Source organism: Miscanthus floridulus, chromosome 1 (assembly GCF_019320115.1).
Source record: "Miscanthus floridulus cultivar M001 chromosome 1, ASM1932011v1, whole genome shotgun sequence".
Classification (NCBI taxonomy): Eukaryota; Viridiplantae; Streptophyta; class Magnoliopsida; order Poales; family Poaceae; genus Miscanthus; species Miscanthus floridulus.
Window position 1 is genome coordinate 167,424,366 of NC_089580.1, and position 27,951 is coordinate 167,452,316.

Sequence of the window (27,951 nt, forward strand, 5' to 3'; positions counted from 1 at the left end):
ATGGTGATGGATGTGAGGCTTTTGTTGATGTGTGTGGTGTAGACATTAACAATGGGTGATGGATTATCACTTAGTTGATCTGAGCCATAAAATACCTTGGATTGTCACTTAGTTGATCTGAGATATTTCAGATGTTGTTATTGTTCTTATTATTCTTATTGTTGGAGTTCCTATTTGGCCGATGATGTAAACTATAGCAATCTGAGGTGGTTGTGGGTATTCTTCCTGTTGGTACTTTATTGTCTTCTTGTGTTTTTTCATGTCTATCATCAAACCGTGGGATACGTCCATTGCAAAGCAACTGTTGTAGGCATGCCTACCGGATGGCTGGGATGGACGTGTCCCATGCTTTCATGGGAGCCATGAACTTGCCTTAGCAATTTGTGTTCGTATTTGCCACCTGGGATGATTGCAGTTAGCTTGCAAGATGATCATAAGTTAGTTTACATTAGCTGAGGCCTACGTTTTTTGTGCTTGTGATGTCAACCATTTTTTGACTGAGGCCGATACAATTGTGAGATCCTTTTCATACATATGAAGATAACAGTGCCAGTTTGAGTAATGGATTATGCACATTGATGACCTTGGACTTGTAAGGTACTGGAGCATTGTTTCTTCTATCTTCTGCTTATGCTTCTCATGGCTATCATCAAACCATGTGAGACATCCATGCCCAAGCAACAGCTGGGCGGTTGTGATGATCTGATGGCTGGGCTGCATGGTTTCATGCATGTCATGATCTTGGTTTTCTACTATCTATTTGAGCTTTGTTGTTGTCTATGTTTCTTAAGCTCCAAGTTTAAGGTCAAATGAAAAGGCAATTAAATCTGAGGCAAATCGATTGAACTACCCCTCATCTTATCAACATCTTATACTTGCTTTTATGTGTTTTTAAGGGGAAAATGGCTTGGTATGTTGTGTACCGTGGCAGAGTTCCTGGGGTATATGCAACCTGGACTAGATGCAATGCCCAGGTAACTGGTTTTAAAAACAACAGCTACAAGAGCTTCCCTAACAAAGAAGAGACAAAAGCATCATACTTGGAGTTCATGGGTTATGAAGATGACAAAGTTTTTGTCAATCCTCCACCAAAGGTGGTCAGAAACAAACTGGTGTTATTTGTTGTGGCTGTGGTGCAGTATTTTTTTGTTGTTGGTGCTCCTGTGGTTCGTTCTTGCTCGTTGCTACAACTGCCTGTGATGCTCAAAATGCCATGGCTTGGTATGTTGTCTATCGGGGAAAGGAGCCTAGGGTCTATGCCCTAAAATGCCTCCTTGCAGTGCTTCGAGCAACCAATCAAGCCCTAAAATACCTTGGTTACTAGCTATTGCTTTGGTTCGGTCGTTTATTTTGATGGTGCTTGTCTTTTTCATTGCTAAGCATTGTTGTAGGTGCCTCTAATTGTTTCATATTGCCTGTGATGGTTTTAAAATACCATGAACATGTGTAAAGACAATGACCTTGTGAGGAACTGTGACTTTTGTTGTTCATGATTTGCTGGGAGTACTATTGTCATGTTTATGTCATTAAAAGCTCCAAGGTCATTGTCAATGCCAAGCTTATTGAACTGAGGCAAAGTTATCTCTGTTTTCTTCTATTGTTCTTTATTCTGCAATAGCGGGTGGTAACCACACCAAACTCATACATGGGTACTCAGACCTGGGGCAATGCGGCCAACCAAACAAGACCTGGAATCACCAGTTCATACACCAAAACGGTGCAAACAGGGAACCAAACACGATGCAGGTCATCCGATATCCTGTACTCGGATGCAACCAAACACATCCACTTGCATGTTTCCATTATGGCTGGAAAGAGTCTGCACAGAGCCCATCCCAGATCACCAATGCTGGAGCAACCAATCACGCCTAAAAGAACGCAGACGAACAAAAGAAGCTCTCAGCCCTTTCTCCCAGTAGCTTCTGCTGACTTTGATTCTGACACCACCTGTGAAAGAAAATGCGCAGCAGTGCCAAGTAACAGCCAAGAACTCATCATCCCCCACCACTGACCCTCTTCATTCTTCAACCAAAATTTGAGCCATGCAGGACACAGTACTGTTTGTGTGATTAATGCAATCTCACAAGTACATAAATCTGGTCATAGTCTGCTTTGGTAATTGTGGTAGAGCATGGGAGGAGTGCACCATACTGTACAGTGTACAATACCCAGTGCATCACACAGTACAAATACCCAAGTGTTCACCAAGAAAGGTGAGCAAAACTGGAGTTGGAGCTGTACAGTGACTGTGGAGTGAGGTGAGTACAAGAAAAACCCTGGAATCATTGCCTACCCCCCCCCCCCCCCCCCCCCCCCCACCCCCACCCACGCCACACACACACACACACCCCATTCTGTTTTCTTGGATCCCTCCCTGCCCAACCCAGCCTGCCACACTGCCGCTGCCGCTGGCCAGTGGCCGCTGCCATTGCTTGCCCATAAATTTTTTCAAACCCCTGACGCTGCCTCCCCCCATATTAACCCATCTTCTCCCCCAATTCGCCCGCCCCATCGTCGGAGCAAGCAATGTGCCCCAGAGCCACGGCTCAGCACTGCGGCGACGCAATGGCTAGCGTGTGTTCGTTCGTGGAGGAGGAGTACATCGACCTGGATCTCAGCTCGTGCGGGGAGTTCGAGTTCCAGGTGCGCCGGAGTGGCGCGGCGGACGAGCTTCTATGCCGGGGCAGGCTGCAGCCGCCGCCGCCGGCGGCGGCTGCCCCGCACAAGGCCGCGCCACCGAGGCCTGGCCGCAAGGCGCAGGAGGTTGACGTCGGCGTCGGCGGCGGCGGCTGCGGTGGCGCCGGCAGGAGGAGCGCCGCGACAGTGACGCCGCTGCAGCACTCGCACTCCGCTGGGTGCCGCGACGACGACACGCAGCCGGTGGCGAGGCTACGCACCGAGTGCTCCCGCCGCAGGAAGGCGGCGCGGACGGTGCACGCGAAGCTGCTGGCGTCCCGGGCCTTCTTCCGGTCCCTGTTCGCCAGGACCTCGTGCTCCGACAAGCAATGCCGCGGCGCCGATGTCCGGGCCAGCACCAGAGCGGCTGCGGCACCACTCGGCGAGACGAAGAGCACCGCCTGCAAGGCGGCGTTTGGCCAGATCAAGAACGGCTACGGCTACCACAGCGGCAGCGGCAAGGCGGCGCCGACCACCCTGCGGAGCAGCATCGAGCAGGAGAAGCTGATGGACGAGGAGGAGCTCGCCGCGGCCGCGGCGGCCGCCGCCCGCCAGCGTAAGTCCTTCTCCGGCGTGATCAAGTGGCGGCACGCGATGGCAACGGCAGCGGCGGCGCCTCCCGCTGCGGCGCCGGCGAAGCCGCTGTCATCGTCGTCGGCGAGGAGGAGTTCCGGAGTTGGCGGCGGGCCGGCGCTGAAGCGGAGCAGCAGCGCCCGGTCGGAGTCGGAGGGGCTGATCCAGGGCGCCATCGCCTACTGCAAGCGGTCGCAGCAGCAGCTCGGGCTCGCCAGGAAGAGCGTCAGCGACGCCGCCCTCTGCTCCGCCTCCGCGCCTTCCTCCTGGCCTAGCAACCCGGCTCGATCAGCTGTAGTAGCGTACTGCCACTAGCCGTGAGAACCCGTGACGTGTGCAAAAAATGGATGGGATTTCAAAAGTGACCACATCAATAATGTCAAGTTTATCCTGTCTTTTCTCGCATATATAAATAATACAATTTCTTCTTCAGTCATCAGATATACGGAGTACAAAGCCCGGATTTGTGAAAAAAAAAAAAGAATTCGAGGTTCGTAGTTCTAGAAAGAGATACCCTGGCGCGAGCTTATGGACGACCGGACCGAACATCCTGTGCTGCATTCAGGTTTCAGAGTGCTGTAGATGACGACATCGTTGTTAACAAAAAAAAAAAAAAAAAAAACAGGACCACGTTGTCGTCGTCGGCGTTACTCCTGGTCTGCCGGGGTGCCGGCCGTTGCTGGCTGAGGAGTGAGGATTGCCTGACCAGCTGCCGCTCGCTCATTCAGTGCGACTGTCTCCAACCAGCATTACTCAAAATACAGGGGCTCCGGGTACTGTAGCATTACCGTGGAGGAGCCATCGGATCACCAAATCACCAAATCCCTGGCTCTTCTTGTTTTCATGTTGTTTTTTTTTGTTTTGGCTCCTCCCGTCCGGCTCCTCGCTGCAGGTAAGAACAGCACTGCATAGGGCTGCTGCGTAGAGAGCCGGAGCCGTAGGAGCCGGTGCCAAACATTGCCATAATATAAGACTCATTTTATGTTATGTTTGGATAACGCTAAAGTCAAATGATTTAATATTTATTTTTGTCTTATCTAACAACAGGACCCAAAAGAGAACATTTTCTATAAATGAGTTTTCAGGAGAGAGAATACTCATATTTAAGTTATGAGTCTGCTGCAACCTAAAATGTGTCTCACATATAGATACTTTGTTGGAGGTCGAAATAGTACCATCCAATTACTATTTTTGGTTTGGATACCCATATGGGTAGGTTGATCGAGACAGTTTATCAACTTATTCGTTGATTGGTTTTTGGACTAATAAGTTTAGCTGATGCTAATTTAGTGTGAAAGAAAATTATTATGCCATGATGAATAAGTCCTTAGACCAACTAGCGACCTGACGCCAAAATAGGCAACGTCAGCGCGGCAGAGCAACTGCGACACCACTGTAGTACTAGTACTAGGCCTTGTTTAGATGCCATCAAAATTTCAAGTTTTTTCACTCTCTCTCCATCACATCAATTTTTAGCCGCTTGCATGGAGTATTAAATGTAGGTAAAAAAAATAACTAATTACACAGTTTAGTTGGAAATCACGAGATGAATCTTTTGAGCCTAGTTGGTCCACGATTGAACAATATTTACCAAATAAGACGAAAATAGTACTATTTATCGGGTTCATTTTTTTTTGCAATCTAAACGAGGCCCTAGTCCTACCGCCTACTAGCAGCAGCCGAGGCAGTGCCATCTGCCATCCACGAGCGCTGCCGGCAGCTGCTCTCAAGTCTCAAAACAGCGAATGGTGTGTTTGGGAGGGCTTTTAGTTTGTCTAAAAAATGGTTTTAATTCTAGTTTTTTTTTTGAAGGAGTAGCTTTTTTGGAGAAGCTAAAGTTGTTCTGAAAAACGTTTGACAAAACGGCTCTTTCATATTAGACGACGTGAACCCACAGCAAGGAGCTGCGCGAAGCTTGTTTTTTAGGCTTCTCCTGCGTAGGCAAAAAATAGCTCCGGCTCCCCATACGAAGCCTTTTTCAAAACAGACGTTTAGCACAACTTCTGCAGAAGCCAAAGCTAAAGCCCTGTAGAAGCCGTACCAAAGAGGCTCGAAGAAAAAAGATGGAAGCGCACTCGGGACGCAGGGGCGGGCCGCCGGGCCGGGGTGTGGATGGATTCTCGCGGCGATGCCGCTGGGGAATTGTTGGAATGGAGTGGAGTGGATGTGGATCGGCGGCATGATGGGCGGGCGGATCGGCGAGGAAAAGCGCAACGCGATAGGCCGTCGAAAGCGTCGGCATCATTGAAGGCCGGAAAGGTGCGACTGCGAGGCGATGAAGGTGCGCGCAACAACCCGCACCCGCAGACCGCAGCCCCGCTCGCTCGGTCGGCGGCCGCGGCTGGCCCTGGCCACCAGGCGCGTGCGGCCGCACATGACCTGACGGGCCTCCGATTCTTTGTCATGGTCGGCCGGTCGCTCCGGCCGGCAATGTGGTGGTACTACCACTGTGCTGGTGGTACTGGGAGGTCTTAATTCTTTGACCGTATTCAATGGCGCGACGCGGACCGTGACGAAAACGGACATGAGCGAATTCGGGGTGGTTGGGTTAAGATAAGACGCCCTGCTGAACCTATATGGTCCAACCGAGATTGCAGATGGAGATTTTCGTTCATTCAAAACAAAAAAGATTGCAGATGGAGATCGTGCGGAGGAACTTTTAAAGAAATGGGATAGTGGTACTACAAAATATCTCTTGGCTCATTGCTCGTTTATATTATGGATCAATAAGGTTCAAATCGCGTGGCATGATTGTACTAAAGTGGCAACGGATTGACAAATAAGTGAAGATGAGTTTCCGCTGCCCGCACCCAATTAAATCCTAACTCGACATCTACATCAACTTCCGTCGTTGCTGCTGGGATGTTTAGCGCGACAGGCTAATTGGAGGGGCTCTCCACTTTTCCGAGAGCTGATGAGGCTATGAGAGAACATGCACGGATCGGCAAAGCAAGCAGGCCAGAAATTTCACGCTTTGGAGCCGGAGATGGATGGAGATGATAAAAGCCCCTTTGCACGGGCAACTTGGTGGGCTCTCACTCCCTGGCCCTGCTTCTGCCTTGCCCTAGTTTCCTCCAGCCTCCAGGCAATGCCAAAGGCGCTCTCTACTCGAGTAGCGGTAAAAGGCTCGAGACCGCAGCAGCAGCAAACGTAAAAAGACCTTTGCTTTGCCTTTGCTGAGCCGCTCCCATCCTCGCCATGTGACGGGAACGGGAAGGAGAACGAGACCGAGATGATGAGATGCGTCGGGTTGGGTGCCAGCGCCACGTACGTACAGCTACAGCTACGTGTAGTCTGTAGAAAAGAGCAGTAGGCTAGCGCTGGTGGAGTATCATGAGGCCTTTTGGATCTGTTGGTTAGTTTCAACTTTCAATGGCGATAGGGATCGCAGCTGGCCCTGCCTTGCCTGCGTACGCGACGCCGCTGGCCCAGTGCGTGCGGGCGCGCATGTGTACGAGCCGGAACGCATGCACCTTTCGCTGTTCTCCAACACACACAGCCTGTGCTGGACTGGAGCAACAAAGGCGATGGCAACCGGACCGGGCGGCGCGATGGTTTTGGCCGGGCTTCTTTTTTTTTTTTTTTTTTTTGGGTGCCTTGGCCGGCCTTTTCGAGCCTCCCCCGGACCCCCTCGCTCGTTGGCCTTTGCGCGAGGATACCGATGCCGTGCCCGCACGACACAGTGGCGTGCACGGGTCGTAGTCTCTCGCTCGCTCGCTGAGACAGCACGGGTCACGATCACGACAGGCTTTACGTGTGTCTCGACTCTGTTGGAGGCTGGAGCCAGGAGACCGTTCGTCCAGCCGTCCAGGGGAGCAAGAGACGTAGCTGTACTGCGGCTGGAGTACAAAGTCAACTACTACTCCCGGTCGCTCAAGACAGACAGAAGTTTTGTGTTTTGTCCATGTACAGAACCCTGCGCTTTCCTTACTGTTCAGCGTCATGCTCATGCTTCCGTCAGAATGGCGGTAAATTCTCTCCTATTCCCTCTCTCCCCAGTTAATTGCCGCGGTTGGTTTGGGTACCGAAAGTTTGACTTTATGGGTAGAAAATACGTGCAACATTCGTATCTTTAAATAAATTTATTAAAAATTAAATTCAAATATATATTCAGTGATATTGATTATATATCATAAATATTAATATTATATATATTTAGTTAAAGTTGTTTCTCCAGAAACGAAAACGATAAATATTTAAAGACGGAGGGAGTACAGTCCTACAAGAATTTTAGCCGCTTCCGTCACAAGTTAAGTGCCCTGTTCGTTTGGCTGATAAGCCATGACTGAAAGTATTGTTGGCTGATTTGTGGTGAGAGAAAAATATTATTCATTGGCTGAAAAAGTACGGCTTATAAGCCAAATTAACAGGGCGAAGGCATGTCTTACTGTACCTTATTTATTCAACTCCCCAACTTGTAAAATTTGGACGACGAATATATAAATAGTTTTTTTTAATTCAAACTTGCACTAAAACAACATTGGCTGAAGCTTTGATATACGCTTTTTGAGATAGATGTTGGACTTGCTCATAGCTGATTATCTACTGAATTTAGCGAGAGCTCTGTCGAATAGTTTTTTAGATAAAAGTGATTCTCTAAAATGAACTAAGAGGTTGGGAGCTGAAAAAGTAGCTTCTCCTGATTCTGTGAAATGATTCTCCATCGTGATTTTGAGAGTTCATCCTAAAGAATAAAAGAGAATCGCTTTCAACCATATAATCAATTCTCTCAGAGAATCAACTTCATAGAGAATCAGAATCAGATGGAGCTCTATCAAACTGGGCCTTCGATTGCAATTCTACTTGTTTTCCTTTTGTTTGCCTGCATCAACATCAGCATTTCCCTTCTAGTAATGAAAATGTGGAACTAATTGTTTTTTTTAAACACATGCGTATGTTTCCACATATACCCGAACCTCACACCTATTTTTTTTATTGAGCTTTAAAATTTATTCAAATTTAAACCACCACAACACTTTGGAACTATCAAAAGTACAGTCTAAATCTTTTCCTATTTTGGGACAAGACCCTGGAAAAAAATTATATGCGACGGTGCCGCATGAAAGTATGCTTGTGACACCGCTTGGATTGCCTACTCAAGGAAGTTCTCCATCCACGTGGTAATAAAGCGGGCCCATAGGGATGAAGCCCTCCCGCCGTTCCGCAGAGCCTATACCAAGTGTCGCACTCGCACTGTATGCTTTATGCGGCACCGCGTGCGTAGAATTTTTTTTCCCAGATCTGTAGCCCAATACCTTTTTTTTTCATTTTTTCACAAAAAATTTTCCATTCTTTGATTTCTCCTGAAAAAAGTCTATTTCATCCCTCTAAATTATTACTGTAGTCTAGTTTTTTCACTCAAAAACTCAAAAACCAGGCATTTTATACTTCTTGAACTCTCATAACCATTAAAATTATGTTTCGGAAGGAAAACCGGTACTTTGAGATGTTTAATTAGAAACGCGTCCGAGTTTGTACATTTCTGGGCCAGTTTGTCGTGTACAGCCGTGGGCCACGGATTAGTCCAGGTAGCTCGATCAACCCATCGGGCCTTGTTAAAGAAGAGCAAGCACACAATCCGTCCTCTCTTTTTTTTTTTAATAAAACCATACTTAGTTTAGGATGTATGAGTAATAACCGGTATCCTTGTAAGGCTTTGAGTTTAGTCTCCCAAAAAAACATTGTAATCTTTCGGGGAGGGAAAAAAAATCTTTCGGGAAGGGAGCACGACCTGCGAAATTTGGCTTGTGCTAAAATATTGTGAGAGAAAAATACTATTCTATGACTGAAAAGTAGCTAAGCAAACAGTGCGGCACATCGAGATGATCCCTAGACTCTAGAGAGGTCTGTCTATCAAACATGCATGATACGCGTGTTGTGGCCTCTGCATGCATGAAATTTACAAATATAGTCGTGGACTCGTGGTATGTGTGTCGAGTGAATTGTATACTACGTACTGCGCTTGGAATCATAATATGCCTACAACTGCTTGGCACGTACGTATAGAATCAATCCAGTTGTATCGTTATCTTTTTGCCAGGGTTTCAAGTTTCAACGAATAATAGCAGGCGTTCGAGTAATCTTGGATTTAATTCATTTTTGTTTATTCCATTGTACAATGCAATGATATCTAGAACTGTTTGTTTACCCACGGCACAGATGGTAAACATAAAAGTCATCTCTATCTATAATATATACCAAAAGCATTAATAACAGAAAATTACTACGAGGGTACGAATCCATTTAGAAGCCCCCTTAATTTTAGAGAGAATTCCTTATTTGACATCAGACAAATGATCCGTTTCTTTCTTGGTCCTAAATTTTTTTTGTTCCCTATTTAACACCGAGTTCAACTTTCATTCCTTACGTGACACTCCGTTGCATTTTCCATCCGGCCACCGTTAGCTGCGCTGTGAAAAGACGATTTTGCCCATGTGGGCCCCACCACCCTTCTCCCTCCTCTCCTCCTCCAGGCCGCCGCGTCCTCCCCCAGGAGACAAGGACGCGGTCGCCGCCGCCGAGGTCCACCTTCTTGGTGCCGCGGAACTTCCAGCGCAGGCGGCGGACGTGGAGCACGCGATCGCCGTCGACGGAGACGGACATGCCGACCTCGGCCCTGTCTCGTTCCCGCCCCTGGCCGCCCTAGGCGGCGGCGCGCGAGACGAGATCCACCGAGATCTCCTGCTGCTTGCCGCGCACGACGACGCAGGTCTGGTGTCCGCGTCCTCCGTCGTCGCGCATGGACACGTGCTCGCGGCGCGAGACGAGGACGGGGCCCGGCCCGGGCGGGCGTCGCGCCTTGGTCTTCCTGTAGGCCTCCTCCGCCATGTCCCCCACGACGACCGCCATCTCGCCGTCCACCACGCCGACGACGAAGTACCCCGAGTAGGGCTCCGGGGTGCCGCCCAAGGGCGGGAAGCGCGCGCGGGAGAGGTCCTACGCTAGGTCCACCACCCGGCGGCCCTGCACGCGGAAGCGCTTGGACCCGCGCCGCCGCCACAGCAGCCACGGCCGCACGCGCACGGCCAACGTTGCCTCCTCGTCGTCGCACTCGCACTCGCACTCGCCGCCGTCGTCGGACGCCGCCGCAGCGCGGCGCGCGACCAGGATAGCGCTGCGACCTGGAGGAGGAGAGGAGGGAGAAGGTTGGTGGGGCCCACAGGGGCAAAATCGTCTTTTCACAGTGCAGTTAACGGTGGCCGGATGAAAAATACAACGGAGTGTCACGTAAGGAATGAAAGTTAAACTTGGTGTCAAATAGGGAACGAAAAAAAATTTAGGGCCAAGAAAGGAACGAGTCATTTGTCTGGTGTCATCCTTGTGTGCATAAGACGGGATTGGACTTGCTTAATAATTTGAAAAGATGTCAAAAGGCAATGCTTATGCTTCACGAGCATTTTTCAAGTTTCGGCGGACCGCGGCAAAGAACGAAGGCAATCAGATTATTTTTTTATGCAGTCTTATTTTTAAGAGATCATATGTATCAAATTATCTATCTTTTATACTAGCTATTATTATTCTTTGACAGATAGTATCAGATATGTATGATGCGACACTCGTTTAATTGTCTTTATTAAAAAAATACAGCATGAGGTACAGCTCAAAGTTAATTAAGCACGGAATACTTTTGTACACTCCACCATGCATGTCAGCTTCCGGGCTTCCGGCCGAAATCGTGCAGGCAACTATGACATACAGGCATACAGCATATATACACAAAAATAATAATCTTGCCAGGTGACAATAGTGAACAACCCTAAAATTTCACGATCCAGTTCGCATTGCTTCCTGCCTACGCCTATATATGGTAGCTCTATTCACGCACTTGTCCCAATCAGATCACCATCAGCTCTTTCTCCTAGCTAGCAAGTGTGGTGTGCTCTTGCTCCCTACAGATCATCCTCCAGGTTTGCTCCGCCGTCTGCAGATACATGATATAGAAACACCAGCGTTCCTAATCGTACGATGGCTTCAGCTGGCGGCTGGTGCTTCCATTCCGAAGGTGGCCAGTGTTGCCGCCGCCGCCGTCTTCCTCTTCCTGCTGCTGATCCACATCAAGGGGATGCGCGGCGGGGGTGACAAAATGCAGCGATTATTGTCGCGCCAAGTGCTCATTGGGGCTTGGGCTGCGGGGACAGTGGCTCCGCTTGCACCACAGGCGACATCATCTTCAAGGACTATCCTGAAACATGTTACAACTGCAAGGCCTTGGCCATCGGCGCCTGCTTCGTGTTGGCCTCGGGATCTGCCGCACGGGGGAGCCGATCGCTCACCGATATTACCGATCACATACCATGATTAGAGGTATAAGAATGGAGGGAGAGCAGAGCACGCAGACACACACAACATAAGCACCAGTATTGACTAGAGCTCTGCAGAGGAGATGGCAAAACTAAACTCTGTTTTTTTATTGTCTTTGGATGAAATATATATAGCTTTAGCTATACCTCTACCAGGTACATGGTTGTTGGTGAGTACACCAACTATATACTCTTAAGATACATAGTTGTTGATGAGTACACCAATTACCTACTCCTAAGGTACAAGACTTGGCTTAGCTATCTCTACACTACATGGCTGAAGTAAGCCATTTCTACCTACTGCCTCACTGCTGCTGCAACAACAGTGAGTGGTCAGCCGAGCCGACCAGTTCCATCTCCTAAATCAGGAGAGGACAACTGTGCCGAGGGAGCAGCAGATTATGTCTAACAATTTTCTCCCTAATCCTACTGCTAACCTGATGCCTTGACCTCATCCATGCTAATCATTTTCCTCAGCTCCATAAACCGCAGGCGTCCGAGTGACTTGGTGAGGATGTCAGCGAGCTGTTTGCCGGTCTCGAGAAACTCATTGACGATCTGCCCTTCATCGATGCAGTCCCGGAGAAAGTGAAACTTGATGTCGATGTGCTTGCTCCGGTCGTGGAGGACAGGGTTCTTGGCGAGGGCGATGGCGGGCTGGTTGTCCACCATCAGAGCTAGCGGGTGAGCTTTCTCGCCAGTCAGCTCGCCCAGTAGCCGACGCAGCCAGACAACCTGGCACGCCGCCGTGGCCGCTGCTACGTACTCCGCCTCACACGTCGATAGTGCCACGATCTTTTGCTTCAGCGACTGCCAAGCAATGGGGGCCACTCCAAAGAAGATGAGCACGTCGGAGGTGCTCCGTCGCCCATCAATGTCGCCTGCCATGTCCATATCGCTGAAGACAGTGAGCTCTGGCTCACCTTCCTTTGCCTTAGGGGTGCCTCACTGAAGACCGTGAGCCGTAACCCACCCTTGCCACCACTCTTGGGGAAGATGATCGTTTGATCGAGCGCCCCTTTGACGCAGCGCAACAACCTTTTCACTGTCGGTCAGTGATCTTCGCATGGGTCCTCCATAAAACGGCTGACATACCCAACCACGAACGCAATGTCCCGTCGAGTATGAGTGAGGTAGCACAGCCCACCGATGATGCTCCGGTAGCGCGTCGCGTCCACCTTCGTAGTAGTGTTATGCATGCTCAGCTTTAGCCGCTCGTCCATCGAAGTCGCGCACAGCTTGCACTCACCATGCCGCCGCGCTCCAGCAGCTTCTCCACGTAGGCACGCTAACCCAGGGAGATGCTATGCTTCCCCTGCCTCACCTCGATGCCGAGGTAGTAGGAGAGCGCGTCAAGATCGCTCATCTTAAAACGAGCCGCCATCTCATGCTTGAAACCGTCGATGTCCTCTACTCATGCTCTGGCGACGATTAAGTCATCCACGTACATGCCGACGATGAGCTAATTCTTCCCCCATTGCCGCGTGTAGAGCGTGTGCTCTGTAGCGCAGCGAGTAAACCCAAGCTCGCCCAAGGTGGCGTCAAGCTTGGCGTTCCACGTCCGAGGGGCCTGTTGTAGCCCGTAGAGCGCCTTGCGCAGCTTGAGCACCATGTGCTCAGCGCCCTTGACGGTGAAGCCCAGAGCTTACTTGACGAAGACCATCTCCGCGAGCTCACCGTTGAGGAACGTAGACTTGACATCGAGGTGGTGGACGCGTCAATCCTTCGCTGCTGCCATGGCCAACAGCAAGTGAATGGACTCCATTCGCGCCACCGGAGCCAAAACTTCCTCTAAGTCGATGCCCTCACGCTGCATGAAGCCACGGGCGACGAGCCGAGCCTTGTACTTGATATTGGCGCCACGCTCGTCTCACTTCACCTTGTAGACCCACTTCAAGCCGATCGGCCTATAGCCAACCGGTGGATCTACAAGCTCCCATATGCCATTGTCCTCGATGGCCTTCATCTCTTCTAACATCGCCCATCGCCAATTGGCGTCGTGTTCAGCCACTACAAACATCGGTGGATCCTCGACACTAACAAGGAGCAGCTCTGGATCATTGAGTAGTCGTCTCGCTAGGCCTGTGGCCCCTGCATTGCCAACGATGTTGTCCAGCCTATGGAACCACACCTCCTCACCATCGTGGAGGGCATCCATGAACTCGCTGATGTCACTTGGAGGGGAGGTGAACTCAATCGGTGGTCCTCGGCGTCCCTGTTCTGCTAGAGTGGTCGACATCACTGCTGGACCGCTTGGCACCACTGCTGAAGTAGTCGGCATCACTGCTGGACCGCTCGGCACCACTACCGGAGTGGTCAGATCCACTATTGGAGCGCTCGGCACTACTGCTGAAGTGCTTGGAACCACTTCTAGAGTGGGCAACATTGCTGCTGGACCGCTCGGCACCACTCCTAGGGTGGTTGGCACCTCTTTTCCAGTGTCTCGACCACTGTGGATGACTAAGTGTTTGATGATAAAGGTGCTGCTCAAGCTGCGAGCTTCCCCTGTGCTCGGACCCTCCTAGTCCTAGGCCGCCATCTCATCAAACACCACATCCCTAGAGATCACCACCTTGCCTCTCTTGGAATCATAGAGTCGATATGCATTGGTGCCCTCCGCGTAGCCCAGGAGCACCATCGGCGTGCTCCTGTCTTCTAGCTTGCTGAGGTGAGGCTTGGTGTTTTTTACATGGCCAACACAGCCAAATGTCCTGAGAAACGACATATTCGGCTTGCGTCTATGCCAAGCCTCGAATGGTGTCTTGCCCTTCAGGGCCTTGGTGGATGCGCGGTTGAGGATGAACACCGCCATGGTCACTGCCTTTCTCTAGAACTTTATCGGCAAGCTTTTGGCTTTCATCATGGATCGAGCCATGCCGACCACCGTCTGGTTCCACCGCTCCACCATGCCATTCTGGTGTGGCGAGTATGGTGCGGTGTGGTGTCGCACCACACCCTGATCCATGCAGTACATAGCAAACTCCACTAAAGTGAATTCACCACCGCGATTAGTCCATAGCACGCGTAGCTTCTTGTCGCTCTCTGCCTCCACGTGTGCCTTGAACTTCTTCACCGCTTCTGCTGCCTCAGTCTTGCTGGTCAGAAGCTGTAGCCACATGAACCGGCTACAGTAATCCATCAGCAGTATGAAGTACTTGCGCCCACCATGCGTCGCCGACGTGATCGGCCTACAAAGGTCACCATGGACCAGCTTGAGGGCCTCTACCACGTGGTACTTTGCTATCTTCGGGAATGGCAACCTTCTTTACTTTTTGACTAGGCAGCTATCACATAGCTCACCTACGTGCTTGATATGAGACAGCCTAGTCACTATCTTCTCTAGCCGACCAAGAGCGTTAGAGTTGAGATGGCCATATCGGGCATGCCACAGCATGGCTCGTCCGTGTGTCGTGCAGCCAAGCAGATGGGCTGCTCCACCTTTAAGTCGAGCAGGTATAGCCAGTTTTGGGACCTCTTCACCTTGGCAAGAAGCCGCTGCTCCTAGTCCCTGATCTTGAGGACACCGTCCTTGATTAGTACCTCGCTGTCTTCAGATCCTTGCCGTGCCCTTCTGCTGCCATCACCTCTCCCTTCTTCTTGGCCTCAACATCGTGCAGTGCACAAAACATCACCATCAGGAGAGTGGTCTCATCAGCCTCATCAGCCTGCGCTAAATGAGCCTTAGCCTTCTTCTCCTACTTGTGATTTGGGCACTCCTTTGCCTAATGGCCTATCTTTCCACAGCGTCGACAGGCGTTGGGGTCAACCTTCTTCTTCTTCTCTGAAGAATCTTTGCCACGGCGCTTGCCATCGCCACCGCAGCTAGAGGAGGCTTCCTCGAACTTCTTCTCCTTCATCTAGGCAACCCACTCCTCTGTTAGCAGTAGCTTGCCACTGTCCGTTGTTGCTATGGCCTGCTAGATGTGCTTGTCCACCGCCCATAGATGACCTATCACATCCTCAATAGAGAGGGTGGACAAGTCCAGCATCGTCTCTATGGAGAGAGCGATCTAGATGTATTTCACCGGCATGGAGTGGAGATACTTGGAAGGCAATATCCACTAGTAGTATGGCTTCTGAGCCATAGACCAAGAAGTATGGAGACACATCGGTGCTATGACTAGCTTGAGTACGCAGTCCTCAGACTATAGCTGGTAGCTCCTTGAGCCATCTGCCCGGGTATTTTTCTTCTTTCTGATATAATCTCTTTTTGAGGGCATCAAGAATCATGTCGTTCACCCATTTGACCTGGCCGTTGGCTCTAGGATGGGCAACAGAGACATATTTGATAGAGATGCAACAGTCTTCGTAGAAGTCCCAAAAGTGATGGCTAGTAAATGTAGTTTTGAGGTCGATGATGATGTTGTTCGAGAGACCAAATCTGTGGATGATGTCTTCGAAGAGCTCAACTGCTTTCTTTGCGGTAGCTGAGACGAGTGGTTTATACTCAATCCACTTAGAGAGTTTATCAATGGCAACATATACATACCGGAAGCCACCTAGCGCTAGCTTAAAAGGGCTAATCATGTCCAGTCCCTAGCATATAAAGGGCTAGGAAGTTGAAATGGTCTACAGCTCTTGTGCGGGCACGTGTATTTGCTTGGCGAAAAACTAGCATCCTTCACAATGTCGGACGAGGTTTTCTACATCAGAGATGGTCATGGGCCAGTAAAAACTAGCTCAAAAAGCTTTGTCGATCGGTGTTCTCGATGCTGCGTGGTTGCCGTAGGAACCAGAGTGAATGTCGAGAAGTAACTTCACTCCATCTTCTTGGGTGATGCATTTTTGCAGAATCCCTTCCTTGGCGTTTTCCTCATCAAGTTGTCATCCATCAGCACGTAATGTTTGCTTCGTCGGATTAGGCATTTGGTTTCAGTCTTATCGGCAGGTACTTTGGCGCTGGAGAGGTACTTGATAAACTATTCCCTCAAATTGGCGACCGGCAAAGGTACCGTAAGTACCAGCTGCTCGGCAGGAGAAACTTCCTAAATTTCCTTTTCTTCCTTAATGGATGGTGCTAGAAGATCTTGAACGAAGACCTCCGGCGAAATCGTGGCGCAAGAGGAGCCCAACTTGGACAAGTAATCGGTGAGCTGATTTTGATCGTGTACCACATGGTGGTACTCGATACCATAGAACTTCCCTTCAAGCTTCCTGATTTCGGCGCAATATGCATCTATCTTCTCACTGGAGCAAGACTAGTCTTTGTTAAGCTGGTTGATGACCAGCGTGGAGTCCCCGTATACCATGAGGTATTTGACGCCAAGCTCAATGGCTATATAGAGTCTGTGGAGACATGCTTCATATTCGGCGGCGTTGTTGGAGGCTGGAAAGTGTATCCGAAGAACCGTAGCTTATCCTTGGTCGGCGTAATGAACAGAATACTCGCACTAGCACCATTGATGTTAAGGGCGCCATCAAGGTACATCACCTAGTGCTCAGGGCAGGTGGCGGCGATGGGCTCTTGGATCTTGGTCCACTCAGCGATGAAATCAGCAAGCACCTGAGACTTGATCATAGGTCTGCTTCTAAATTCAATGGAGTAAGTGTCGAGCTTGATAGCCCACTTGATGATACGGCCGTTGGCCTCTTTCTTGCGGAGGATGTCCCTCCAGAGGGAACTCGGTGACCACGGTGATCTTGTAATACTCGAAGTAGTGGCGGAGCTTGCACGACGTAACCAGAATAGCGTATAGCAGCTTCTAGACCTAAGGATAATGAGTCTTGGGCTCGTTAAGAACCTCGCTAATGAAATATACCGGATGTTGCATCTTATAGGCGTGCCTAGCCTCCTCATGTTTGACCACAATTGTTGTGCCGACAACGCGAGAAGTAGCGGTGATATAGATCAGGAGAGTTTCGTCAGGTCATGGCACCATCATGATTGGAGGCTTTGTTTGGAACAACTTAAGCTGCTCGAAAGCTATGTCTACCTCTTCCGACTAGGAAAAGCACTCGGAGGCCTTAAGGAGTTTGAAAAAAGGTAGCTCTTTTTCACCGAGGCGTGATATGAAGCGGCTTAAGGTAGCCATGTAGCCTATAAGCTTATGTATATCCTTGACACATGTTGGTCATTTCATGTTGGTGATGGTGGAGACCTTGTCATTATTGGGCTCGATGCCTCATGCACTAACAATGTAGCCTAGGAATATACCAGATGGAACTCCAAAGATGCACTTTGAAGGGTTCAGCTTCCATCGGTACCTGTTTAGGTTGGTGAACATTTCTTCGAGATTGGCGATAAGATCATCGGCGGTCTTAGACTTGATGACCACATCGTCGATGTAAGCTTCGACGTTGTGGCTAATCTGTTGATCGAGGCACATTTGGATAGCCCTTTGATAAGTCGCCCTGGCGTTCTTAAGTCCAAAGGACATGGTGGTGTAGCAATACGCTCCGAAAGGCATGATGAACGACGTCTTGATCTAGTCTTCTTCCTTGAGAGAGATTTGGTGATAGCTGGAGTAACAGTCAAGGAAGCAGAGCAGTTTGCATCCAGCAGTGGAGTCTACAACCTCGTCTATCCGAGGCAAACCAAAGGGATCTTTAGAGCAATGTTTGTTAAGATCGATGTAATCAACGTATATTCTCCATTCTTTATTCTTTTTTCAAACAAGAACAGGGTTTACTAACCACTCAAGATGATACACTTCTTTTATAAATCCGACAGCTAAGAACTATTTTATTTCTACCCTAATAGCCTCCTTCTTGTCTAGCGCAAATCAGTGGAGTTTCTGCTTGATCGGTTTGGTGGTCGGTGAGACATTCAAGGAGTGCTCGATCTTCTCCCGTGGTACCCTTGACATGTCTATAGGTTTCCAAGCAAACACGTCGACGTTGGCACGTTGGAAGGAGATGAGCACGCTTTCCTATTTGGGGTCAAGGTGAGCCCCAATCTTTAAGGTCTTGGAGGGGTCATCGAGGCCGAGGCTGACCTCCTTTATTTCCTTGGACTTGGCGGAGGCATGGGAGGCTCCAGCTCTAGGATCTCCATGTCGTTGGTGGATAACATCTTGGCTTCGATGACCACGCTGGCCATCTAGATGGAGAGATCGGTGGCTTTGGCGAGGGCGAGACTCTCTGTCTCATAGGCGTAGGCGATGGAGAGGTTGGCCCGTAGGGCTAGAACTCCTACAGGCAAAGGCATCTTCAGCACCAGATACGCGTAATGCGGTATAGCATGAACTTGGCCAGAGCTGGCCGACCAAGTATGGCGTGGTAGGTGATGTTGAAATTGACGACGTAGAAGTTGATGTGCTCGACACGGTAGTTGCTTGTCATGCCAAACTGTACTGGTAGGGTGATCTCTCCAAGCGGTTTAGAGGCCCTGCCAGGTACCACACCCCAAAAGGAGAAGTCAGGGGGTGTGAGATCCACTAATCTAAGGCCTAGCTCTTTTAGGGCTCCGACGAGGAGGAGATTCAGAGCGCTCCCACCATCGATGAGCACTTTTTTGAAGAGCACCTTCTAGACGGTTGCATCGAGGACGAGGGGGAAACGCCCTATGTAGGGAATGTTTGCCCACTGGTTGGCCCTGCTAAAGGTGATGGGGACTTTGGACCATGGGTGATAGCTGGGGTTGGCGATAGCGTCCTCCGTAGTGACGTTGAGCACGCGCTGTGCGGCGAGCTTTCGTTCTCTTCTGCTCTTGGTGGAGGCAAGGCCCCAAAGATGGTGGCGACTACCTTGTCATGGTCCTAGAAGGCATTGTCATTGCCTCTAGGTGGTCGGCGACCTCTGGCTCCATCGTTGGCGTCGTCATCCAGCTTTTTATCCTGGAACTCCTTAGCCAAACCGAGGCAGTTCTTCATCTTGTGCTTGGCGTTCTTATGGAGAGGGCATGGGCCATCGAGGATCTTCTTGTACTATTTGTCATAGTTGTGCTTGGCACAACGTTCATTGACAGCAGCGATGATGTGGTCTGGCCGACGACGGTGATTTTGACCAGTCTTAGGTCCTTCTGGCCGATCACAGCCACTGTCACGATGATAACTGCGGTCATCATGGCAGCGGTCGTTGTGGTGGTGGTCGTTGGAGTGGTCGCTGTAGCGGTGTGTTGGGCGATGAGTGCCCGCATCCTCATTGAAGCGCACCTCAGCTTCCTCGGTGTCGATGCACTGGTTGGCGGTTGTGATCATTTTGCCGATCCCCATGGGTGGCTTATAGTTGAACTTAGAGCGAAGCTCACGGTGATGGAGTCCTCGGATGATGGCGGTGATGACCTCAGCTTTCGTTATGTTTGGAATAGAATTCCTCATCTCAGAAAAGCATCGGATGTGGAGGAGCTCGAATGGCTTCTGGTTGATGCGGTTCAGATCATGCTTGGTTCCCGATCACGTACACATAGCCATATAATTGTCGCTGAAGACTTTTTTAGCTCATCCTAGGATCCGATGGAGTCTGGAGCAAGGCTAGTAAACCAGTTCATGATGGTTGGCACGAGCATGATGGGAAGAAAGTTCGCCATGACACCGGTGTCTCCCCCGGTGATGCGAATAGCAGTGACATAAGCCTGTAACCACTGTGTTGGATTCATCCTTCCCTCGTAGGGCTCGATGCCAGTGATTTTCATACCACGAGGCCACTGAAGGGTTTGGAGCACCCTTATGAATGCCAGGGGGGCCTCAGGGTTGTCGGCGTCGTCATCTACAGCGTTGCCACCGGCGATTGGCTCGAGGGCTGTGTCCGGGTTGCTATACTCTTGCTCATAATCCTAGCGGCGGTGTACTTCATCCTCATGGCAACCAAAACGACGTTCATCGATACATCATCGTGCAACTTAGAGATGTTGAGGTGCACCCAGATGTCCTAGTCGACCTCCTAGTCATGTTGGTGGTGGTGTTCAGCACGGTTGCCCCTAGCTCCACCCTAGAGGCGTTGCCTATCGTTGTGGTGCTGGTCGGTGAAGCGACTTTGGCGGCGATCGGTTCTTGTGGCGACTGATCGGCGAATCGAAGTAGTAGAGTATGAAGGTCTCTGATCCTGTCGAATCTCATTAACCTAGCAATGCGCCGCTTTAAGCATGGCGGTGACCTTGGCAAGCTCGGGTGTCTACGGGAGGCAGGCGAGCTCATTGGCGGCCATTGCCAGATTGGTGCTCAGAGTCTTAAAGACGTCGTGGCCGTCAATGCGGAGAAACTCTTCGTCGAGGTTAGGCTGGAGTGGCCTTCCTTGTGAGTCGAGTTGCTGCTCGGCCATTGCAAGGGCATTCTTGTTTGCTTGGTGTTGTGCGCAGTTGACGTTTCGATTCTCACAAGCGGTGCGTTCCTCCTTGGTCTCAACGTTCCGAGAGGGGCTGTCGACGCTGACGTTGAAGATCGCACCACCCTAGAATGGAGGGAGAGGAAGTTGCTCGGTGAAGGTTTCGGTGAGGGTCTCCGTAGAGCCTTGGGACTCAGAATTTGGATTCTCCTCCGGGATGGTCTGGAGGCACGCTTCAGAGCATCGGCTAATGTGGAGCATGTTGACGGCCGACAGAGGCTGGTCAATGATCTGGTCAGCGAGAGGAAGGATGTCTCCCACCTGGTCGATGAATTTGTCCCTCAGGGCATCTTGGTAGGTGGCGGTGATGTTGCTGAGCCCAAAGGGCAAAGACGCAACTCCTAGAGTTTTCTAAGCAGCATCTGATAGATTTGGATTGGAGGGTGGTCGGTGCTGAACCAAAGTGTCCAGAGCCAATTTGGCGATGGAGAGGCAATCGGCAAGCTTCAGACCGACCCGATCGATGGACTCGACCAGATTGTCATTGTTGATATGCCTCCTCTAGTAGTGAGGAAGCGGGTGGTGAGTTGGTAATGAAGGCGACCTTGGGGGTGGTTCTGAGATCGGATCCGCAATCATAGGTGTGGGGATGATCGACACAGAATTGAGCTGTGCCGGCTCGAGGAGCTCTCCGACTCTGTTAGTGTTGATAATCCAAGAGATTGATTCGACCGTGAAGATCTAGTCGGGCTGCGGGGGGGCGAAGAGCCTCTAGAAAAAGCCATCTTGTTCAATAAGAAAATGGCACGCAAGCCCCTATCTAGCACGCCAACTGTCGACAGAATATCATCGGCAGTCCTCCGAGGGGTATCCCATGAAGGTAGATTGATCGACAGAGGTGCGTGAGATCAAGAACAAGAAGACAACAGAGACACATGAGTTAGACTGGTTTAGGCCATCAGTATGACGTAATACCCTACTCCTATGGTATGTTGGTTTGTATTGCCTATCGTATGATATTGCATGTGTTTGGAGGGGCTCCTTGCCCACCTTATATAGTCCGGGGAGCAGGGTTACAAGTCGGTTAGATCTGAGAGATAACCGAAAAGTAATAACCGATTACAGGAATCTTGGGATTATACATATCCTAATAGATTTCATAGTATCTTCAGGATATCTTTCAGATGTCTTGCGAGAGGCACCAAGCAAAGTCATTGAAAGGTTCTAATGGCTAGAGGGGGGTGAATAGCCTATTAAAAATATCTACAACAACACTTAACAAACCGGTTAGACAATTATGAGGCGAAGCAAGTGTTGCGCTAGCCTACTAAAATAGCAAGCCACCTACCATATTTCTAGTTTATATAGTTTCTATCCACATAATAGCTATGACACTACACTAAGTTAGTGTGCTCTCAAAAGCTAACTAAAGAGCCACACTAACTAAACTAACAAGCTCTCATAACTAGCTACACTAAAGAGCTTGGCAACTAGTTTACGGTAATGTAAAGAGAGTGAACATAATGTTTATACCGCCGTGTCGAGGAAGGAGCCAAACAATCATAAGAATGAATACCAGTAAAGACCAATCACCTCGAAATCAAATGATGAACATAATGATTTTTTTACCGAGGTTCACTTGCTTCTGGCAAGCTACTCCTTGTTGTGGCGATTCACTCACTTGAAGGTTCACATGCTAATTAGCATCACACGCCAAACCCTCAATAGGGTGCCGCACAACCAATACAAGATGAGGATCATACAAGCCACGAGCAATCCACTAGAGTACTTTTTGGTTCTCCGCTGGGGAAAGGTCAAGAACCCCTCACAATCACCATGATCGGAGCCAGAGACAATCACCAACCTCCGCTCAATGATCCTCACTACTCCAAGCCATCTAGGTGGTGGCAACAACCAAGAGTAACAAGTGAATCCCGTAGCGAAACATGAACACCAAGTGCCTCTAGATGCAAACACTCAAGCAATGCACTTGAATTCTCTCTCAATCTCATAAAGATGATGAATCAATGATGGAGATAAGTGGGAGGGCTTTGGCTAAACTCACAAGGTTGCTATGTCAATGCAAATGGCCAAGAGAGTGAGCTTGAGTCGGCTATGTGGCTTAAATAGAAGCCCCCATGAAATAGAGTCGTTGTACCCCTTCACTGGACACAACATGGGGTGACCAGACGCTCCAGTCATATCGACCGGATGCTGGACCTCAGCGTCCGGTCACGCGATGCATGCCACGTGTCCCCTCTCTTCAAATGTTGATCACTTGGTCTCAACGGTCCAGTGACGACCGAACACAACAGCTCAAAGTGACCAGACGTAGAACCCCAGCGTCCGGTCATTTCCAATAAGCATCTAGAGATGACTTTTCATGACCAAACGTGTCTGGTCATGCTCGACTGGACACACCCAGCGTTCGGTCACTCGGTGACTCCTCTGTCCACTGCCACGTCAGCAGGACCAAACGCACCCTGTCAGCGTCTGGTCATGGAGTGACCTAGCGTCTGGTCAGAGACCAACGCTGTGCACCCTCTGCTGCCACTGACCGGGCGCGCCGGTCCAACCGAGACCAACATCCGGTCACTGCGTGACCGGCGTGACTAACTCCTTTTCAACTCTACCATCTTCACCCTTGCTCAAATGTGTCAACCACCAAGTGTATCACCTTGTGCATATGTGTTAGCATATTTTCACAAACATTTTCAAGAGTGTTAGCACTCCACTAGATCCTAAATGCATATGTAATAAGTTAGAGCATCTAGTGGCACTTTGATAACCGCATTTCGATACGAGTTTCACCCCTCTTAATAGTATGGCTATCGAACCTAAATATGATCACACTCGCTAAGTGTCTAGATCACCAAAACAAAATGGCCCCTACCATTTATACCTTTGTCTTGAGCCTTTTGTTTTTCTCTTTCTTCTTTTTAAGTCCAAGCACTTGATCATCACCATGGCATCAACATCATCATGTCATGATCTTCATTTGCTTCACAACTTGGAATGTGCTACCTATCTCATGATCACTTGATAAACTAGGTTACCACTTAGGGTTTCATCAATTTACAAAAACCAAACTAGTGCTTTCAATCGTGCCCTGCAAGGCTTTGTCTTGTGGGCTGGGCCACCCCCGAGGGCGTAGCCCATGTGGTCTGCCATGGGTATCCGGGGTCATACCCCCCACAGGTGCGTAGCGTAGTCTGGCCCTTCTTGTCCATGCGCAGCATGATGCTGGGCTTTGCCTCTAGCAGAGCACGTACCACCTCCACGTGCCCATTCCGCACCGCCCAGTGCAGCGCCGTCTTGCCATTGCTATGCGCAATCAGTGCTAGGCTCCCATCCACCTCCAATAGGAGCCTCACCATGTCCATGTGCCCCTACATCACCGCCGTGTTCAGCGTTGTCGTGTTCGACGAGTCCACCGTCATTGATAGCTGAGGCAGCGCCTGCAGCAGCTCCCTCATGACTTCTGTACGTGATGTGCATGACATGACTCTCAAGGGGTAATGTATGGCAATCATGCATGCATGGGAAAAGAAAAGAAAAGAAAACCAATCAATCAATACCTACATCCCCTTGCTTGGCGGTGATGTGGAGCACGTCGTAGCCGCTGTAGGCCTTGATGCTGGCAGTGGCGATGTCATGGTACTTGATCATCTTAGCCACTAGGGCCACGTACCTATACTCGATGGCCATCAACAGCGGTGTCTCCCTGGCCTGGTTCTGCCTAGACAGTAGCGCCCTAAGCTCCTCAATGTCCTTGCCAGACATCATCTCCTGCATGGACGCGAGCTACCTGGCGTGTGCCACCGCATGCATCACGGTGTCGTCCCGCTTCCCTGTCAGCTGCTTCATCATCTTCTTGCACCGCGTTGCTGCCCTCAACGAGTCCATCATCATCAGCTGTTGTGGCCTATACTCCTCGCCACCGTTGGTTCGTTTCTTCGCTTCCATCAAATCAAACTCCTAGGGGGCACATCATCAATATGCAGCAACAATGGCTAAAATGACAAGCCATGTTACTCCATTAGTGCCATGCAGCATTTCCTCCTGCCTCCCCCCCCCCCCCCACTTGCCCAATTTACCTACTACATATAGGTTTTTTTGTTCCTCCCAATTCTAGCCTAGGCGTGTCTCAAAAACAAGACTTTAGCTACCCAATCCCAGCTCAACGTGGAAATAAAATCCATGAATGAATGGAAAAAGGAGTGATGAAAAAGAACAGTCAAAAAGGTCGATCCACAAAGGAAAAAAAGAAAAGGAAGTGTGAATGAAGCAATTGTAAAAGGAGGGCATGCAAGTGCCCTCCCCACTTCATCTACACCCACACAAAAGCACCCCAATTTGCGTCAGAAAAACACTCATGAATTGGGCTAGCAATAGCATATACATATCTAGATAGAAATGTTAGGATTTATCTCCACCAACTTGGCCCAACGGCCAATTAGGCCCTTATTCGCGTCCTGATCGGGGGTGCCCAGCCATTCTTCTGGCTGATGGGCCTCCATCGCGCAGCGTAATAAATAGGATGTGGGGGCTAGGGCTCGAGACATGAGGTTCACCATAGCTGCCAGTGCCCCACCATGTTCTAATCCTAGTCCGATCTAGAAGGGCGCGATGCAAGCGACGGGAAGCGCCATCGCCTTCGCTGTCGCCACTAGACCACGTCACCACTATAGCACTATGATGCTACCTCTACTCTGACACCAGTGGCTACGTCGCCGTGGCGCCATGGCCATGCCTGCGCTTGGTGACCAAAGTCTTCTATCTAAGCTAAGCATTACCCACTAATCTACGCCTAGAAATACTTTCAGATCCTTCAATGGTACTAGAGCCAGATTTTCTAGTGTGTAGATCTAGATCGAGGTAGAAAAGAGAGAAGCAAATAGAAAGAGAGGATTAACCCTAGCAAACAAGAAAAGAAACGAGCAGGGTCACCTTGAACCCGCCACACCACTACCGCCGCCTCGCCAACGCATGGGAAAAAACGAGAAAGGAAAGGAAGGGGTTTTTTTCCTACCTAAGAACTGCCCACACCGTCACCACCATCGGCCATCGCCTCAACGTCGCATGGGAAGTCACCCCAAACTGCCTAACCCTAACCCTAGAAGGGAAAACGGAGAGGGGGAAGGAACCTACCTGGTTTTCATCACTACCGTCGATGTCGCCGCGCATGGGAAGAAACACCCGCCGCTGCCTCACCGGCACATAGGGAGATGGCCGAGTCGTGCTTGTCACCGTGTGCGCAAGCCCTGGCCAAGGGCACCATCACAGGACTGCTCGACGGTGGCGCGCTCACCCACTGGGGAGCATGCGCTCCAACGAGGGAACCCACGGTGGCGCCACACTTCTTCTTCGGCGTCTGCTACACTAAGAGCTGTCAAAGGAGAAAGGGGAATGGAAAGAGCTAGGGTTTTAGGGTGAGTCCCACCGTAGCACGTGTGGGGACTAGGGCACCGTCGCCCAGACCGCTCGACGGTGGCGCACTCAGCCTAGGGCGAGCGCGCGCGCCGGTGAGGGGATCGGTGGCGGCACCACTCCGCTACTCTCCTTTTCCGTTGCACTATGGTGTAGAGAGAGAAGGGTGAGGAGAGAATGAGACTAGGGTTTTCTGGGAGAGTGGTTGCGACGCAGTTTTATTTGAGCAAAACGCACACAACCGTTCGATGTGATCCGACGGTCAGCGTTCGCTGGGCCAAGATTCAGCCTAGGCGGGGAAGTGAATTCCTGGCCTAGGCCCAGGTTGTGGCCTGGGCGCGCAGAGAGCGATCGCGCGCCGTGTTAAGCAAGCCGTTGGGCCCTGCAGGGTCACGCACGCGGATGTGCAATAGTGATGGGCCGCGAACTATTTTTCCTAGGCCAGGCCTAATGAACAATAAATGTAGCCTTTTGTTTTATTTATTTTTAGAAGCGAATTTCGATAAATTTTGATTAGTTTTTCATCTCTATTTGATTTTGAACCAATGGGATAAATTGTTCAGAGAGTAGATGAGTACAATGAGATGCTTCTAAAAAGTAGATAAACAATTTTTCATGTTTTTGCTGCAAAGTTGAATGTTTATTATGTTCTAATTAAATTCGAACCAACGGGAGAATTTAATTTGAAGAGCAGTTACATTTAGTAAATTATGATTATATTTATCTTCTTATTAAATTGGAACCAACAGGAAAATTTAAATTAGAGGAGTAGTTCATTTTGTTTAAGTAAGATTATGGTATTATCATTTTCTGACCAACGTTGATGACGACAATATTATAACGAATTTAAGTTTGAAGTTTAAATCTCTGATAAATTTTACACCAACGTGGTCAATTTATCAGAGAGTAGATAGTGACCAAGAAATGCTCCTGAATTAAAAGAATGTATTTCATTATCAAGTTTCCGATCTTCTAATTAAATTCGAACCAACGGGAGAATTTAATTTTAAAGAGTAGTTATATGAATTTTAAGTTAATTTATGTGTTTTATACATTAATTCTATTTTTTGTCCAACGGTGATGTAGAATTGATGCAGAAGCATATTGTATATTTTATTTTTAACCGACGAGATCAGTCGGCTGCATGCCAACGGGCTACAATGCTGGGGTATGTGAATGAAAAGGCTTGAGTCAAGCCAGTTTAGGCCAATTTTTTTTGTTAGTTTACTAATTTTTTAATTAAATTGGAACAAACGAAAAGATTTAATTAAAAAATAAAGTATAAGTGAATGTTTTAGTCGTCATTACTAAGTTTTCGTATAGATGTATCCCGCATGGGGATAAGTTTTAGCATAGTACTTATGCTAGTCAATCCAGCATGGCGGAAGAAGTTTTGTGATGATTCACATATTTTATATCCCTCATAGCGAGCGAAGTTTTGGTAGCTCTTATGCCGTCCTAGTATTGACCTTGGCACAATAGAAATGCATCGTCATGGTCAATACTAACCAAAAGATAAAAAAGGTATAAGTATGACTTGCAAAAGTACTGCTGATGAAAGACTCTGTTGAGTTCTTAAGTGAAATAAAGAAAGTATACTCCTAAATGGATTAAGAAATAACTTTGTTTACATGATATAATCATGTGAATGAAGTAAGTTATAAGTGTCTCCTCGTTCACAGGTTTTCTGAATAGTTCTCAAAATTATGGCAGTAAAGTTTATGTCATAATTCGAGGGGGAGAATATTAAGATCAATTAAGAAAAATATTC

At 49.3% G+C, this 27,951-nt stretch overlaps 1 protein-coding gene across 1 annotated transcript; it reads left to right on the top strand.

Moving 5' to 3' along the window:
• Window positions 1–2,332: 2,332 nt before the first annotated feature.
• LOC136501118 (probable membrane-associated kinase regulator 4) lies at window positions 2,333–3,612 on the top strand. Its single transcript, XM_066496617.1, has one exon. The coding sequence runs from the start codon at window positions 2,527–2,529 to the stop codon at window positions 3,562–3,564; it is 1,038 nt and encodes a 345-aa protein (XP_066352714.1). The 5' UTR covers window positions 2,333–2,526; the 3' UTR covers window positions 3,565–3,612.
• The last annotated feature ends 24,339 nt before the right edge of the window (window positions 3,613–27,951 follow it).